This window comes from Ceratotherium simum, chromosome 4 (assembly GCF_057802395.1).
Source record: "Ceratotherium simum simum isolate JZ-2026a chromosome 4, ASM5780239v1, whole genome shotgun sequence".
NCBI classification, from domain to species: Eukaryota; Metazoa; Chordata; class Mammalia; order Perissodactyla; family Rhinocerotidae; genus Ceratotherium; species Ceratotherium simum.
The window spans coordinates 17352429-17368757 of record NC_141903.1 but is presented as its reverse complement, the minus strand read 5'-3'; the positions used below and the strand labels follow the sequence as shown (position 1 = coordinate 17368757).

General features: G+C 37.0%; 1 protein-coding gene across 1 annotated transcript; it reads left to right on the top strand.

Moving 5' to 3' along the window:
* Window positions 1–553: 553 nt before the first annotated feature.
* Window positions 554–15664, top strand: GABRA6 (gamma-aminobutyric acid type A receptor subunit alpha6). The gene is made up of 9 exons (XM_004428560.3): window positions 554–896; window positions 1096–1214; window positions 1791–1858; window positions 3777–3997; window positions 4081–4163; window positions 4463–4606; window positions 5007–5159; window positions 6667–6926; window positions 15143–15664. The coding sequence occupies exons 1-9, from the start codon at window positions 859–861 to the stop codon at window positions 15416–15418; spliced, it is 1362 nt and encodes a 453-aa protein (XP_004428617.2). The 5' UTR covers window positions 554–858; the 3' UTR covers window positions 15419–15664.
* Window positions 15665–16329: the final 665 nt, after the last annotated feature.

Sequence of the window (16329 nt, the reverse complement as noted above, 5' to 3'; positions counted from 1 at the left end):
TTCTACATGGGGAACCTTAATTAGCTGTTTCCAGACATTGTCTCTTACAGGCAGTATTCATGAAATTGGCCAGGTTTCTAAAGGTAGTTGTAGGACCCATTTATGTGTTAGCTTGAGATGACACATCTTTGACAGGAAGAATCAGCAAAGTACTTTGTAAAAACACTAGCGCAATAGAAAGATGTCCAGGAGTTGTTCTGGTGTGCTCTAAGTGTTTTTCAATAATAATGAGGGACAATTTTTAAATACAAAGGAAGGGTGTGTCTGATGCAATAAAGCTGATGAAATCAGAAAGAGAATCCAAGAGGATCCCAGTATCGTTAGGCTTTTTAGGCGGTGAGAGCTGTGTAGGAATCCTTCTGTGAACCATAGAAATAAATAATAAATGCTGAGCCCATTGGAACATAATCTCAACCAGCAAGAAGCCACTGCTTTCCAGATTTCCTCACAGGGCCCTGCTAATTCCATGCCAAAACTAGCGGTGGATTTCTTCCTTCTAATCTCCCCTAGTGCCTTATTTGATTATTGTCACTGCTCTCCGACCATGCGCTGTCCCTTCAGACTCTCATTTTCCAACTGAGTCAGTCAGAGGAAGCTGAGTGTCCATCAGGACATCGTCTAAGACCACAAACCACCTTGGTCCACAAGAAGAGACAGAAAAGAAAACAAAGAGAGCAAGGGGAACCCTCAAAGTTTTGCTGGCAGCCTCCTCGTTTGCTGGATTACTGGCTGGACGCGACAAGGAAAAGGAATATGAGGGGTCTGGAAGGTTGCTCTAGTTGATTGGCAAAGGGGAGCTGGTGAGGGAGGAGGAGAAACCAAGAGGAGGTTGAACTGGGCATTTCAGTGCACTGCAGGATGGCGTCGCCTCTGCCCTGGCTGTACATTATTCTATGGTGAGTAAGATTTTTTTCTGATTTTTCCTTTTAGCTCAGAGGAAAGAGAAAGTGCACACCCACTGAGTGACTTCTATACCAAATCGAGGAAGAAGGCTGGGTGGTGTGGCATGTATTTGTGGTGGGGTGGTTGAGGGTGAATTGAATGGTGTATTTTCTCCAAGGCCGGGGGTGAGGATCATTGACTGTCTCCTCGCAGGGTAGAAAATGCCCTAGGGAAACTTGAAGATGAAGGGAACTTCTACTCAGAAAACATCAGTCGGATCCTAGACAACTTGCTTGAAGGCTATGACAATCGACTACGGCCAGGATTTGGAGGTGAGAGCAGCATCTTTACTAGACCAAACATCTGTTCTCTCCTTCCCCCTTACTGCCCTTCCAAGGCCCAGAGGCCTCAGAAGGATAGCAGAGTGGTAAGGTGCAGGGGTCTCGGAGAGAAGCCGTGTGTATGTTCCCAAACAGTCTCTGCCCCTTCCTCAATTAGTGACCTTCTATGCAAGTTATTTGAACTCTCTAAGCCTCAGTTTCCTCAACTATAGTATGGGTGTATGCCTCATAGAGTGTGTGGGTCTAGAATGAGAGATTCTCTATGTAAAAGACTTTCCTTAGCATTTGTCCCATTAAAGTTATTCATATATGTTAGTTATTATAATAATTTTTATTAGAATAAGCCTGCTTCTCTTCCATTCCTTAAATTCCCTAAATCAATCAGAGTAAATTCAAAATAAGGCAACTAGTATGAGTTTTCAGAGTTGAAAGACCCAAGGACACCCACTACTTTAGGATGGGGTGCAGATTCTGGTCATGAGAAGGGGCTTTGTGGTAGAGTCATTAAATTCAGTCCCCTTAACATCTTTGGTGATAATTGCCCCCATCCCTCTGGGCTAATTTCAGGTGCTGTCACTGAAGTCAAAACAGACATTTATGTGACCAGTTTTGGGCCTGTGTCGGATGTGGAGATGGTGAGTGAGGTCTGACGGAGGAGGGTAATTTTACTTACGAGGAGAGAGGGCCCAGTCCCAGAACTAGCGATAATGGGCATTGTTACTTAGCTTGGCTCCAGTTCCTTAATGCAATATGTATGCTCATGCTGGGAGGGCATGGCCATTAGAGCAGATTACTGGCTTCGTCTCCCGCACATGTCACTAAAGGCTCTGCTTGAGCACTTTAATCTCAGGGACTGTCTAAGATTATATCCTCTCTTCTGTCCACATATCATGCACTGATTCTTCCATACAAAGAGAAGTTGTTCTTCATCTTTATGAAGCCCTAGTAAATTTTTGAAGTAGAAAAAAGCAAAACCAACAAAGATGCTATGCCATGTATGAGTATATTGAGAATATGTATGAAACTTAAAACATAGTTGGTTTTTGTAATACATCATTCTCAGGATATTTTATTGAAACAGTAAAGGGAATCACTTGGAAAGACTAACGCATTCCACCTTTTATGTTGCAAATGGACCAGTGGGTGTTCTGGGGACTCTGTTCCAGGTACAGATGGCTGTAGGATTTGTAAGAGTATTTATAGTAAGTGGCAATGCAAACCTGAACTAGTCTTCTAGAACAAAGTGTATCGTGATATTCTCTCATAGCTCTCAGGTAGCATTTCCCCCTGAAAGGAAAATACTAAAACGGAAATAAACATAACTCTTTAAAGAGGTGCATCATTAAATTTTATTAGGAAAATGTAATTCTGGATAGACAGTCATTGGAAACTTTTTTGTCTTCTGCTTTTTGAGTTGACAAGAAAAGAAAGAAGGAAGAAGGAAAGAAAGGAAAAAAGGAGTGAAAGAAGGAGGGAGGAGAAGGAAGAAGGAGAGAGGGAGGAGGACTTGATTAAAGAGATTAATGTCTTAAAACTTGAAAGAAAGGAGAATCAGCATTATCCAGAATCCTCAATTATTTTACTATCATATTTTTCATTTGAGAACTGACTCACCCGAAGTATAAACAACCACAACCATATTCTATTGTATTATTGAAGTCCGGGATACATGAAACTTTATTTTATGCATGTGTCTCCTTTTAAAGTATATTTATACAATAGAGCCTTGTTATAATCTGGATCATTATTATATGGATATATTGTGTGTCAAATTATATTTTTAAAGTGTAATCACCACTTCCAGTAATAGGTCTCATAAAGGAACATAAAGTAGGCAAAGCAATTATTGGCAAGATTTTGATATAATTACAAGTAGTTATTTATCATTGACTTTTCAAATGGCCCTTGTCATAATTCTTAACATTTTTAATGTTATTTCATAAAAGTCACAAATTAAAACATAATTTTGATTGTGCATACCTAAATGATGCTCTGTTTGAGTAATGATGGTAACAATTGCTTTTTTGTTATCTGAGAGCAATATGAAATAATTATGATGTGCAGCCAGAGTGTGCTTATCAAATAAAGTTTTTCCATCCTTGGAACTTTACTAAATGGTAGCATGATGCTTGGAGACACCTTTGAAGGTGAACGAGATGCTAAGGGGAATGGTTAGACTAACTTATGGTAGGAAGGCTGGCACAAAACCTAGACCGTAAATCTTTTCATATTTTTCTTCTAAATTAAGGAGGGGGAAATCAATAGGTCGATAGATGGAGAGATGGATGACTGATAGAAAAAGAGGAAGAAGGTTGAGGAGGGTCAGGATGGAGGAGGGAAGTTTATGCAACACAGCACTATCTTTTATAATAATATTGTAAACTTTGTGTGTGAAAAAAAATGATTCACTGAAATCATAGCTTTCCTGATAAGCTATTGTCATAAAAAGTTGCTTTATTTCTTAAGTTTTAGAATTGGGTATATAATCTAATGAATAAACCATTCTTAACAAATCATCTCTCCATCCTGCGTGAATATCTTATTTTCTCTTAGGAGTATACAATGGATGTTTTCTTTCGCCAGACCTGGACTGATGAGAGGTTGAAGTTTGGGGGGCCAACTGAAATTTTGAGTTTGAATAACTTGATGGTCAGTAAAATCTGGACACCTGACACTTTTTTCAGGAATGGCAAAAAATCAATTGCTCACAATATGACAACTCCTAATAAACTCTTCAGAATAATGCAGAATGGAACCATTCTATACACCATGAGGTGAGGTTGCTCCAATTCTACTTCCTCTGCCCAACTGACTTGTCCATCATACTGACTCAGAACCGTTGTGTCAATGTCCCTAGGCTTACCATTAATGCTGACTGTCCTATGAGACTGGTGAACTTTCCTATGGATGGGCACGCTTGTCCACTCAAGTTTGGGAGTTGTAAGTTACAAAAAACTTCTGCAAGTCAAGTAATGAGTTCAAAATATGCAATTATTTAGTTTAGTTAGAGACAGGAAAGCAAAAGAGAAATATTACTTCTCAGTGTGATTCCAGGAATAAACTTACTTCGTTATGTCTGTCAATCTGACAAATAGAAGTTTTAGTCACCAGATTAAAGAAAAACATTAAAGAAAGTTTATGTTTGTATTTCCTTTTTATATGGACAAGATTTGTTTTGAAAGAAAAGAAACACAACTAATCAGATTCACTGCCCTGTTTAATTTGTTTAAATAATTCAGATGCTTACCCTAAAAGTGAAATCATATATACATGGAAAAAAGGACCACTTTACTCAGTTGAAGTCCCAGAAGAATCTTCAAGCCTCCTCCAGTATGATCTGATTGGACAAACAGTATCTAGTGAGACAATTAAATCTAACACAGGTAAGAATTTGACCAATGCTTGGCTGTAATCCAGCAGGATGACTCCAGTGCACAATTTCCAAATATCTATTTCTTTTTTCTCTGCAGTAGCCATCCTCAGCTAAGCTTGCTGTTTTCAAGTGATGAGTAGCTTTCTTTAAAATTGATTTTGCAACCGAGTGCGTATAAGGATTTGTGTAACCTTGGAATGGGTAGTTTTGTATGTGTATGACGCAAAGAACCCCACTGAAAACAGTGAGCTGTCATCTGCTGATCAAGTAGTTTTGTCATACCTTGAAATATGCCTTGGCTTGTTTTCTTCTGGCCCATGTTAACTTAAAGATCTGCAAGATTTACTTCCAGCTACATTCTTTTTGCACACTGTCAACAGCAATAATGTGATATATGCGTCTTCCAACAGGTGAATACGTAATAATGACAGTTTATTTCCACTTGCAAAGGAAGATGGGCTACTTCATGATACAAATATATACTCCTTGCATTATGACGGTCATTCTTTCCCAGGTGTCTTTCTGGATTAATAAGGAGTCTGTCCCAGCCAGAACTGTCTTTGGTATGCTTCATTCTTTGAACTCTACTTCCATTCATCCTCCAGCTCTCATTGCTTGTGTATTGTAGGGGAATATTCACACTGCTGCACTTTTCCAATCCACAAGAGAAATAGTCTCCTATCTCATTCAGACACATGGATCACGAAAAATGACCCTCATCTTATTGCAAGTTGTGTGGTGAATCAACAAAAAATTGGTCTCAGCAAGAATTCTGGCTGGTTTCCTGTGACTTTCACGTGCCCTATTTAGGAGAGTTTGTTTTTTTTTTAATCTCAGTTTGCTTTTTCATAACTAAGGAAAAGCAGAAAAGTGAAAACTGACATGTAAATCCAGGAAAACAAAGGCTAAGATATTTTTTTTTTTAAATAATTTTATTTATTTCTCCCAAAGCCCCAGTAGATAGTTGTATGTCATAGCTGCACATTCTTCTAGTTGCTGTATGTGGGACTCGGCCTCAGCATGGCCGGAGAAGCGGTGCATCGGTGCGCACCCGGGATCCGAACCCCGGGCTGCCAGCAGCGGAGCCCGAGCACTTAACCACTAAGCCACGGGGCCAGCCCTAAAGGCTAAGATATTGAACACCTAATATATAAATTATATCTCACTTTTATTAGGTTGAACCATAGAAAAATTACCATTTTTCTAGGTCTAAATATAGTTAAATATCACCAGTTTCCCACAGTTGAACCTAAATATTTAGTTCCATTTATAATGTATAGAATCACTACTAGCTTTGATGGAACAAAATGAAACAAGAAAAAGAGCTGTAACAGAAAATATCATCAGTAACAAGATCCAATTTTTTCTGAGTTTTCATGATTGTGAATTTAATAGTTCATAGGAAAGACCTGAGTTGAATTGAAATCTCACATAAATTTTGACGTTTTAATTTACTATATTAAAATAGATCTTTCTGCAAATTGTAAAAGAATATATATATAATAATGTTAACCATCTTCAAATTATATAAATTCCCCAAGTCATAATTCAAGACAGAAAACTGCTGGCAGATAAGTGATGAAATTATTTTCTCATGAGTAAATATTTTACCTTAAAACCAAGGTAGAAATAAAAAAAAAAATTGAGGAGCCTTATTTTATGATTATTATTCATATAATATAGACTTCTTAAATATGATGAAAGATATTATCAGCTATTAAAATTGATCGGGAATTCAAGGTTTTATTACTTAAGTTATAATAATTTGCTATAAGTTTTCTCAAGAAGTCAACAACTAGAATTATTCATGACAAATTTTACAATAGTTAAACTAAATCAACACAAAAAAATTGTTTTTGAGCAACTACAAGGTACATATCACCGCATTCGGTATTGAAGGATACAAATATCAAAACACCTGTGATAATAATTGTGAACAATTATGAAACAATAAAATAATAAAAATTACATTAGTAGAGTGCTTAATCCTCTCCACCAACACGTTCTCATCTGATCTTGTTATTGGATTCCAAATCCTAACACTGCATTTCTCATTCTTTTTCTTTTTAGGGATCACCACTGTTTTAACCATGACCACTTTAAGCATCAGTGCCCGCCACTCCTTGCCAAAAGTGTCGTACGCGACCGCCATGGATTGGTTCATAGCTGTTTGCTTTGCTTTCGTCTTCTCTGCTCTTATTGAGTTCGCAGCTGTCAACTACTTTACCAATCTTCAGACACAGAAGGCCAAAAGGAAGGCACAGATTGCAGCCTCACCCCCAGTGACAATATCGAAAGCGACTGAACCCTTGGAAGCTGAGATTGTTTTGGTATTGTTTACTTTTCTAATGTTACCCACCATATAGGAAAAGACAGCCCAAACCATGATCACAAACAAGTAAATAGTCCAAAAGTAATATTAGTTGAGCACGAGTTACATAACTCTGCTTCCAAGGCCAACTTCTTTTCCAACTTCACAGAAAAAAGTTAAGCAACGATCCTTCATTTATCTTTGCTCTAAACTTTTGACATTCTCCTTTCATCATTCTCACTAGTACTGGCAGATTCCAGCCTCTCAGCGGAGATGAGAAAATTCTTCATAGCCTTCAGATGTTTCCTTTGAACAGGTTCACTTATACCAGATAGGGAGAATAAAGTAAAAAAAGAAAAGTTTGTAATTAGGCTTCAGAGTCTGAAGGAAAGAAACAGGACTCCTATAGAATGGGCAATTTTTGTTAGAAATCTGCTTGCTACTTTATTTCATGAGGGCAAGATGTGAATATTATGTTCTACGAATGTTGAGTCATAACCTAAGTTTTTGATGCATGTGAAAACATTCTCATATTCACATTTATATATTAAATACACGCATATTCATGTGTTTTTATTCATAGACTTATAATCAGTGAAAAATACCTATAAAATTAATTTTAGATTTGCTGTGGCTAAGCTTTGGTCCCCAAAGGTTTTTTGAATAAAAAACAAATAGTAGCATTAAAAATTCACAGGTCATAAATGTGCCTCCAAAATTTCAATTTCACATATGAGAAAAATCTTGTAACAATTAGGCTGCACACACTTTTTTAAAAAATGGATTAGAGAACTAATTGACAAGTAGAAATGTTTATTGCAATATAAGCCCAAACAGTAGCTCTTAGAAAAGAGGAAAATTTTGCTCTGAAGAATCAAGTAATACATTTTGAATTGAAAATTTCTTTATAATTGATCAATTCTTGTAAACATTTCCAAATCGCAGAACCACATACAGCCCAAGTAATCCATGGTTAAATTTTATGATAAAAATTATAAAGCTATATGTATTTTACTTCTCAAAACCTCAGGCATTTATTGGCTAAAATTATGATAATTTTTTATTGAAATTTTTCTCTTTGATAAACTAAGAAACTTGTTTGAGAATTTTCATTTTCTCCAAGCACTAAGATAAGGCCATTACCATGATAAGTGGAAATATATAATCTAAAGATTTTTTTCTTGAATTAGCCCTCATTAAAAAACAAAGTTTGCCACCCAATGATCCTAATTACCTCCTTTTACAAAAGGGAAAACAGAATCTCAGAGAGGGAAAATATTGGTTACTAGTTGGTGGAAAAACTAGGAATTGATTCTAGAACTCCTAATATTCACAACTTTACAGAGGATGAGGCCTTCCCCTTCCCAACAATCCTCAAAGACTGAAATATAAAAGAGTACATACCACTGGATAAACATTTCAGAATGTACGTGAGGTCATTCTCAAAATTCTTCCCAGGACTTAGTGATGTTTTCTTTATACATATGTGTTTTGAAAGGTCACAAAAATATAAATTTTAGAACAAAAATTTGCCAGTCTGAAGACTCAGTCCAAAACACTTAAAATCATTTTTTTCAGAAAAGATAAATTCCAAATATTTTTGTGAATCATTTTGTTTGTAAAGGTAAGTGATTATGTTATAAGCTACCTGTATTCATATAGGCATATAATCGACATATTGTCCAAAGATCATATATTATCTTAACATATATCTAGAAGAAAAATTAGTATTTATCAGAATTCAGTTTAACAGTTTCTTATTTGAGAAATACAGTAAAAATGAAAAGAGAAATTCGTGAGAAACAGGGTAAAAAAATAACTCCAATGATTTTGAATGTGCTCGTTGATCTGATATTGAGATAAAAAGAAAGACCAACTTCCTTACTTCAACTCTTTTGAAATATGTATTGCTGACAAGAATATGATTTGAAGTCCTTGGAGAAAGCATAGAGTTATCATTCCCTTAGTCTGTTATTTTAAAGGTATAATTTATTAATAAAATGGAATTTAAGATCTCAGATCTTCACATAAACTACCTTCTACAATTCTAAAATAGTAACATATAATGAGCAGATCCTTTGGGAAGCTGGATAAAAAATTGCATTTAAATCATCTCAAAGTACATTTTTTCTTGCAAGTTGACTTTTTTCTTATGAAAAATTGTATTTCTAAACCTGGCTCTACTTAAATATTTTAAGGCAATGAAAAGGAGAATTTTGTTTCTGAAAGGCTAGGTCAAAAGTGTAAAAATAAAAACAAAAATAACCAAACCTAACGATACCTACCTTGTAGGTATCAAAAATAAATATAGATGGTTACACAGAACATTTACATTTTATTTATTCATGTCAAAACTTGGCAATTTGCCTTATATAATGTAGAGGAACAAACATAAATTACATATTTGCAATTTATACAACACAACAGTATATTATGATTGCAAGGTCATTTTTTCTTCCAAATACGATGACATTTAAAAATGCCTATTCAGTTGTAATCAAAATAACATTATTTCGGCAAGTTGGACATTGAAATAGCAAACCAATGTGGTGAAGATGAAGTGAAATTAAGTGGTTGGATATTTCATGAGATTCTAAGTTGTATATTTTAACGTGCTCATTGCTTTTCACAGGAAACTACTTAGAATGAATATGGGGAGAAGTTTATCACTTTGATTTGACCTTGAAATTTAATATAATAATGATAAAGAAATTCAGACATTTTAAATCTAGTACTCAAACCCAAAGAGACACCTAAAATTAAATCCTTAGACATGCTCTGTAGACTAATTATCTTTCTGTTTTTAAGGCATTTGGAACTGGAGACTATTTTTTTTAGGTTTTGAGGAGAATTTGTCCACAGCTTCTTTCCTGCTTATATGGCATCTTTCCTTATTGTTTTTGTCTAGTATGCTATCTTGGCATTAGAGAGTTATTTCTGTCTTCATGCTTCAGAATTTATTATGTGTCTGGGATATGCTTATTCCGCATGTGAGACCAAGTTTGAACCTTGATCTCTTTGGATGTTTTTCTAGTTTCCTTGCTATTTTAAAGGTCTAAGCTCTCATCACTAGGTTCTTAAGAATGAATCCCCTCCACCCAGCAACACGTCCAACATGGCTTCTCTTTTTCACAGGAGGTGTGATGTTCTTGGTAAATTTTCTACAAACGTAATTGACCAAAATTTCATTAGTCTGGACAATAACTATATTTATACTGATTATACTGTTTATTCATTTATTTTATATTCTTTTCACCTGGCACCCATTTATTGAGTACCTATGCATTCACTGAATGATTCGTAAGTATTTGTTAAGTGCTTTTCCAGACCCTTTGTAGAATGCCGAGGATACATTAGTGAGTGACATCAATAGGGCCTCTTCCCTCATGGAGCTTCTTGTCGAGCAGGAAGAGAGACAAATCAATGTGCCATGACGACACATTGTGATAAAGGCTGTGGTTAGAGATGTATAGTAGGCTGAAGAGGAGCCATGCCAGAATGCCTAACTCAGTCTGGAGGCAGTAATGCCTACGCTGAGAACAGAAAGGTGAGCCTGTCCTTGCTCTAGAAGCGCTAAATCAGTTGCTAGAAACTTGGGCATAGAGAAGGAAATAAGACATATGTCCTTTCCATATTCCTTTTCAAGGTCAGGATGTCTGCTGGGCCATTACCATGTTGCCCTTCGCCTATGTAGCAAGATACGAAGCACAGAATACTGAAAGATTTACCTCCTCTGTTCCACATATCGCCAAGATTTCTTTGAGTACTATCATTACTCCATAGAATTAAGGGTTGGATTAAGACCATCAGAGACCCTGAGCACCAGAAACATCATGGTGCTCTTTCCGCAAGGTTGTGCCATAGGATGACTTATAGAGAGGTTGGGGTGGATCAGATGAGAGGAGTAGGTGTTTAGCTCTTCCCCCTTACCTTCTATCAAATCCCCATCCAATATTTATCCCCCCCCAAACATTCCAGTATGGTTTCCAGACATGTTCCTAGCAAGCACCACTGACCCACCAGATTGCTGCCAATAAGCTGCTTCTCTGCAGCAATTCTAGAATCATCTCTGCTCCCAATTCTACCAGCTGTAATGTAAATACAGGAAAATTTGATGGAGTTCTTATTTTCTCCATAATGATTAATATGATAGTTTAAAAAAATGTCAAACACTAAATATTTGCAAAACTATTTTGTCTTATTTTTGATGCCCCTGTTTGCTGGTTCTAAAAGCAGAGGCTTTGTTTGTCCCTTGAGTAATGCAGCCCTGGTTAGAATATCTCTCTTGAGAGGTAACCCATTGCCCCCTCCTCTTTAATATATTAGATTCACTGAATGTTGTATCAAAATTACTCTAAGTACTTCCCAACTGCCTTATTCCTACATCAAACTATTGATTGTCATCAAGTCCAGTTTGACTCAAATTACCTTTGCAATATGGCATTACTTAAAACAAGGCAATGCTCTAAAAATACCCAAAGCAGGATGGCACTCAGCAGCAGGGGAGCCCTGGAAAAATTCAAAACCACAGGTGTTCCACTCAAAACAGTGACAGCCCCAAGCTGAGCCCTCATCTGGACTCTGACAAAAGCCTATTTTACCATCAGCTGAAGCTGCTGGGCTTACAATAGAGCAGGCGGGGTCTGATGCAAACCTGTAGCTTGAATGGCTTGCAAAATTGGTTTTCTTTGCTTTTCAGAAATTCAATGTGATTCTTCTAAACTGGTGTCCAGTCTCCTGTACTGCCAATTCCCAACTGTCCAGCGGCTGATTACCCAGTGTGTGGGTTAGCCCGGACTCCTTCATTTCCTTGAGCATAGATTTCCTGCTAGAAATCGCCTCGGTCACTGCTGGGCAGTGGGACAGTTGTAACTCTAAATCAGTGATTCTCAATGGTGGCTGAATTTCCCCCCCCAGAGGACATTTGGCAAGGTCTGGAGATATTTTGGGTTGTCACAACTCCAGGGAGGGCGGTGCTACAGGCATCTTGTGGGTAGAGGCCAGGGATGCTGCTCAACATCCCATGATGTACAGGACAGTCCCCCACGACAAAGAATTATCCTACCCAAAATGTCAATAGTTATGTGATTGAGAAACTGCAACCTAAAGGCTAAAGCTGGGAAGAAAACAGAATAATTGTTAAGAGTGTGATTTTTCGCATCCGCGAGGAATTGAATGCAAATGCTGCCACTTATTAGTTGTGTGAATGTCCTGCTTAAGCCTTCATTTGCTCATCTCTAACATGAAAATAGTATTATTACATTCTGGATTCTTTCTAGGAATAAGCAAAATAATGCATGCAAAGTGCCTTGTAGTGCTCATCAATAGAAAGCATTTAGAAATGGTACCTATAATATAATGTAATATAAAACAATATACTAAAATATAATATAATGTAATCCTAAAACATTTTTTCTCTTCTCTTTGCCTGACTACTCTAAGAAATCTTGGAAAATGTTTAGATTTTCATTCATTTGTTGATTAAGCATACATTGATTAAGTGTATACTATCTTCTATGCACTGGCTAGGCACTGTGGAGCTCTTCTATGTGAGAATAATATGCCCTCTACCTATAAGGAGATTTCATATCAGGAAAGAAGATAAGACACAACAGAAATAATATTTACAAGGAAGAATGTGATAACAGTTAAAACAGTTCTAACAGCTAAGTAGGCAGAAAAGTGTACGAAAGTGTACACAATCTTACATTTTCTTTCTCAAATTCTTAAAGAAAAAAAACTTATAGAGGAAGTAATAATTGTCCCTAACTTTAAAGATGGGAACTTGAAGCTTAGGGAGAGTCTATGACATCTATGGCATATCTAAGTCATATAGCAGGTAAGCAGTTTATATGGAATTGCAATCTAGGGCTTTCTGACGCTCCTGTCCTCTTAACTGTCAAGCGACCTTCCATTGAGATTGTTTGGGAAGTAGATGAGGAAAAGGGGAATCCTACTGTAGGGGACCTTTAACTCCAGGCCAATGCCATTGTGCTTAGATTGTTCATGATGTTTGGTCTTGAACGATGTTGCTTAACTCCGGACAAGGGTTATTTGACGCTCCTCATTAAGTCATTTGTGACACTGTGACAATGCCAAGAGATTGACAAATAACTTTTTTTCCCCACATCTCTAAAAAAAGAAGGGGATATAAAACAATGCCTTACATTTTTATGGTAGATTATGTCTTACAATCACTTTTTCGTCTCAATGAACTTTCTCATTTTTGCCCTCTTTCTCTCTAAACAAAAGAAACACAGGTTTCAGACAGGCAATGCATGCTGTTAAAAGTTAAGATGAGTTTAGAATGTAAATCTGCTCTAACGGCTTGCCCTCTTTCTACGCCATCATGATCTTTAGACATTTTACTAGAGTAAAATATTTTAACGTTTCATGTATCTGGGAGGAGGATGACTATTTTTGGAGAATGAAACAGTGACATACTTTGCTCTTCCAGGTAGAGAATATTTTAGTAACATATCTAATGGAGGAAAATTCAAATTAGAGGCTGAGAAACATGATAGAAAGCTCTTAGAAGACAGTGTTACTTATTTCCTGTCCAAGATTAGCAGACTGGGCCCTCTACTATTTTCAGTCCTCTTCTACCTCTAAGACCTATGATTTATTTAATTCTGTCCAGAGTGCTTAGCACACTACTGGGCCAATAGGTAACAAATAAAGATATTTTTTGCTTGAAATTTGCCATGTGTGATGTCAAATCAGACTTAGCTACACAGATGCATTTTTGCTTTTGCTGAAGAAACAGATTTTCCTATGGCCCCTAAAAGCAGCCTGGGCTTGAACTCTGAGTGATGACTATTATTATTTAGATACTCAGTAACTTCCATGACAAATCAAATACCAAAATTCAGGAAGGGAATGTAGAAAGAAGTTGTTCTTGGGTTGTTGTTTCCCGCAGTCCAAATGTCACCACATCGGCGGGTCACTCTAGTCCTGTGGCTCAACCAGCACAGGGGAGGCGGCTGCCTCATCCTGTTGCCGTGGGGTTGCTGGTTAAAGCCATGGGAATCTGTCCGCGTGAGTAGCACACCCTGCCAGGCAGCAAAGTGGTGATTTTGCTGCCAGGGAGGAAACGAGGTGGTTTTACAAGAGCAGGGATAATGTACAGCAAGTGTTTGAAGGCAGAGTCCCAGCAAAGACAACCTGGCCACGAGGGCAGTGACTATCGTAGGATGTAGAAAAGAAAAGATAAGAATCAGAGGATGGCTCCCTCGTCTCCTACAGTATGAAAGGGGTCGAAAGCAAACAGAATTAGAGTCTCTGAACTAGGCCCAATACTTTAGAGTAGAGATGGGAAAACTTTGGGATGAAACAGGCACGGAAATTGACCAGTGTGCTTATTACACAGCTGTGCCACTATGGGCAAAGCACTTCCCCTCTCTGGACCTTAGCCTTCTCACCTAACAATTAGCATGCTAAATACCCCTTTCAAGACTAAAATTGGTTGTTTCATGATTTCACTGGAATAGAAAATCTAATGAAAGAAAAGAACATACAACAATTCTGAGGTTAGTAAATGAATCATTTTTGGGTGACTTAAGATGGAGGGAGACCAATGGAGAAGTTCTGAATGGGAAGCAGAAAGCTCTCAATATAGAACTTCTGGGCTAAGAGGCAGTTGTACTTCAAGAGAGGAACAGTCCTCCCACTCGATTTAAGGGTATTTATCCTTTGTCACTGGCTTTTGACACACATGAGCACCTTCGTATTTTTTTTTGTTATCTCAGCTGGTTCAAATTTATGAATGTGTGAAGATGGGGATGCAGGCTGACACTGTGTCTAAAAGAATGATATCAATTAACCAAGTTGTTATTTTCTTGTAATAACTAATTGTTCACATAGTCCAAATTGAAATCCCCCCTCATTGCCCACACCCATAGGCTTATGCATAACCAGCCGGCAGATAAGCCTTTGCGACCTCGCTCATGTCTTCTAATGGTACAATGTTCAACACAGTTTCCGGGACATGGAACATAGTTGACATCAATTGCTGATGTATTAAATTATGCTGGATAGAAGCAAATCAATTTTTTAAAATTTGTTTTACCATTTTCTTGGAAAAGTAGCACCTTAAATACTATTAAGAATTTGACAATATTTTATCTTACATAGTAAGTAGTCAATAAACATTTGTCAATGATGAAAAAATGAATGACTAAGTAAGTGATCTCTATTCTTTTACCTAGCTAAATATTTATGTCTTTTCCCCCACAGCATCCAGATTCCAGGTATCATCTGAAGAAAAGAATCACCTCTCTGACTTTGCCAATAGTTCCACCCCCTGAGGCCAGCAAAGTCCTCACTAGAGCTCCCATCTTACAGTCAACACCTGACACCCCCCCACCGCTCTCTCCAGCCTTTGGAGGCACCAGTAAAATAGACCAGTATTCTCGGATTCTCTTCCCAGTTGCATTTGCAGGATTCAACCTTGTATACTGGGTGGTATACCTTTCCAAAGACACAATGGAAGTGAGCAACAGTGTGGAATAGATTGCATCCAGAAGACAATCTGTATTCTATAAGTTCTCATTTTCTGAATTTTTTAAAAAAATAGCATTGAAACTTGTGTAGATGCTTTTCTGAACATGAAATCAAAATTGAAAATCTGTAACATGTAGCTTTAAGTAAGCATGTATGGGCCAAAAAGCAATAATGATACTCCTCTAAATTGAAAGTTGAAGGTTGCTGAAAAATATGACTTTTCTGTACATTAGAGAAAAATGTTATAAGAGAATAAGATGGATTCAAGATGAATTAGCCAATCTTTTTCCTTTATTGTTCTGTATTTTAATTGTCACTGTGAATAGCATTTACCATAAAGCAGATAAAATAAGAAATGCTGACACTTCCAAAGGTTGCCTTAAAACATGTTTATTTTGGCTTAGTTTTCAAGAGAGCAAAATGTAAATAGTCTAAATATTTATCAGTAGGTTAATACCAGCATGTTGGAGGCCTTTATGCTAGTAAAATGGCTTTCAGCAGCATTGTAAAGCCTGCATTGAGCGTAGCAATTTGTTTTTAACCTTGCTGTGCCATTTTACCTCAATAAAGTATGGTGTTTATATACATATGAATTATACATAGATCATAAATTATGTATGCATATGTACATAGCTTTAGTTGGACTGTAATACAGTGTTGTTTTATCTTGTTAAGTTCTCCTTTTAAAATAATACACTCATCATAATTCTGTGAAGTTGTAGATAAAAATAATGATTATGAGGAGTTCTTGTCTATTATGACTGTGATTATATCTTGTATTTTCCACCTTGCTAAGTATACTACTAAATAAAACAACAAGAAACCTGGTTCTCTGGATCAGTTTAATAAAGCTAAAGAGAAGAATTTCCTCATAGGCAGGAATGAAGTGGTTACTTCTACCCCAATGTTAGTGTCCCTGG

What these genes read in the sequence shown, in the direction of transcription:
- GABRA6 (XM_004428560.3), top strand. Translation starts at nt 859, where the DNA reads ATGGCGTCGCCTCTGCCCTGGCTGTACATTATTCTATG. An exon ending in TGGCTGTACATTATTCTATG is followed by an intron (nt 897 to 1,095) that starts GTGAGTAAGATT and finishes GTCTCCTCGCAG; the next exon opens with GGTAGAAAATGCCCTAGGGA. An exon ending in CTGTGTCGGATGTGGAGATG is followed by an intron (nt 1,859 to 3,776) that starts GTGAGTGAGGTC and finishes ATTTTCTCTTAG; the next exon opens with GAGTATACAATGGATGTTTT.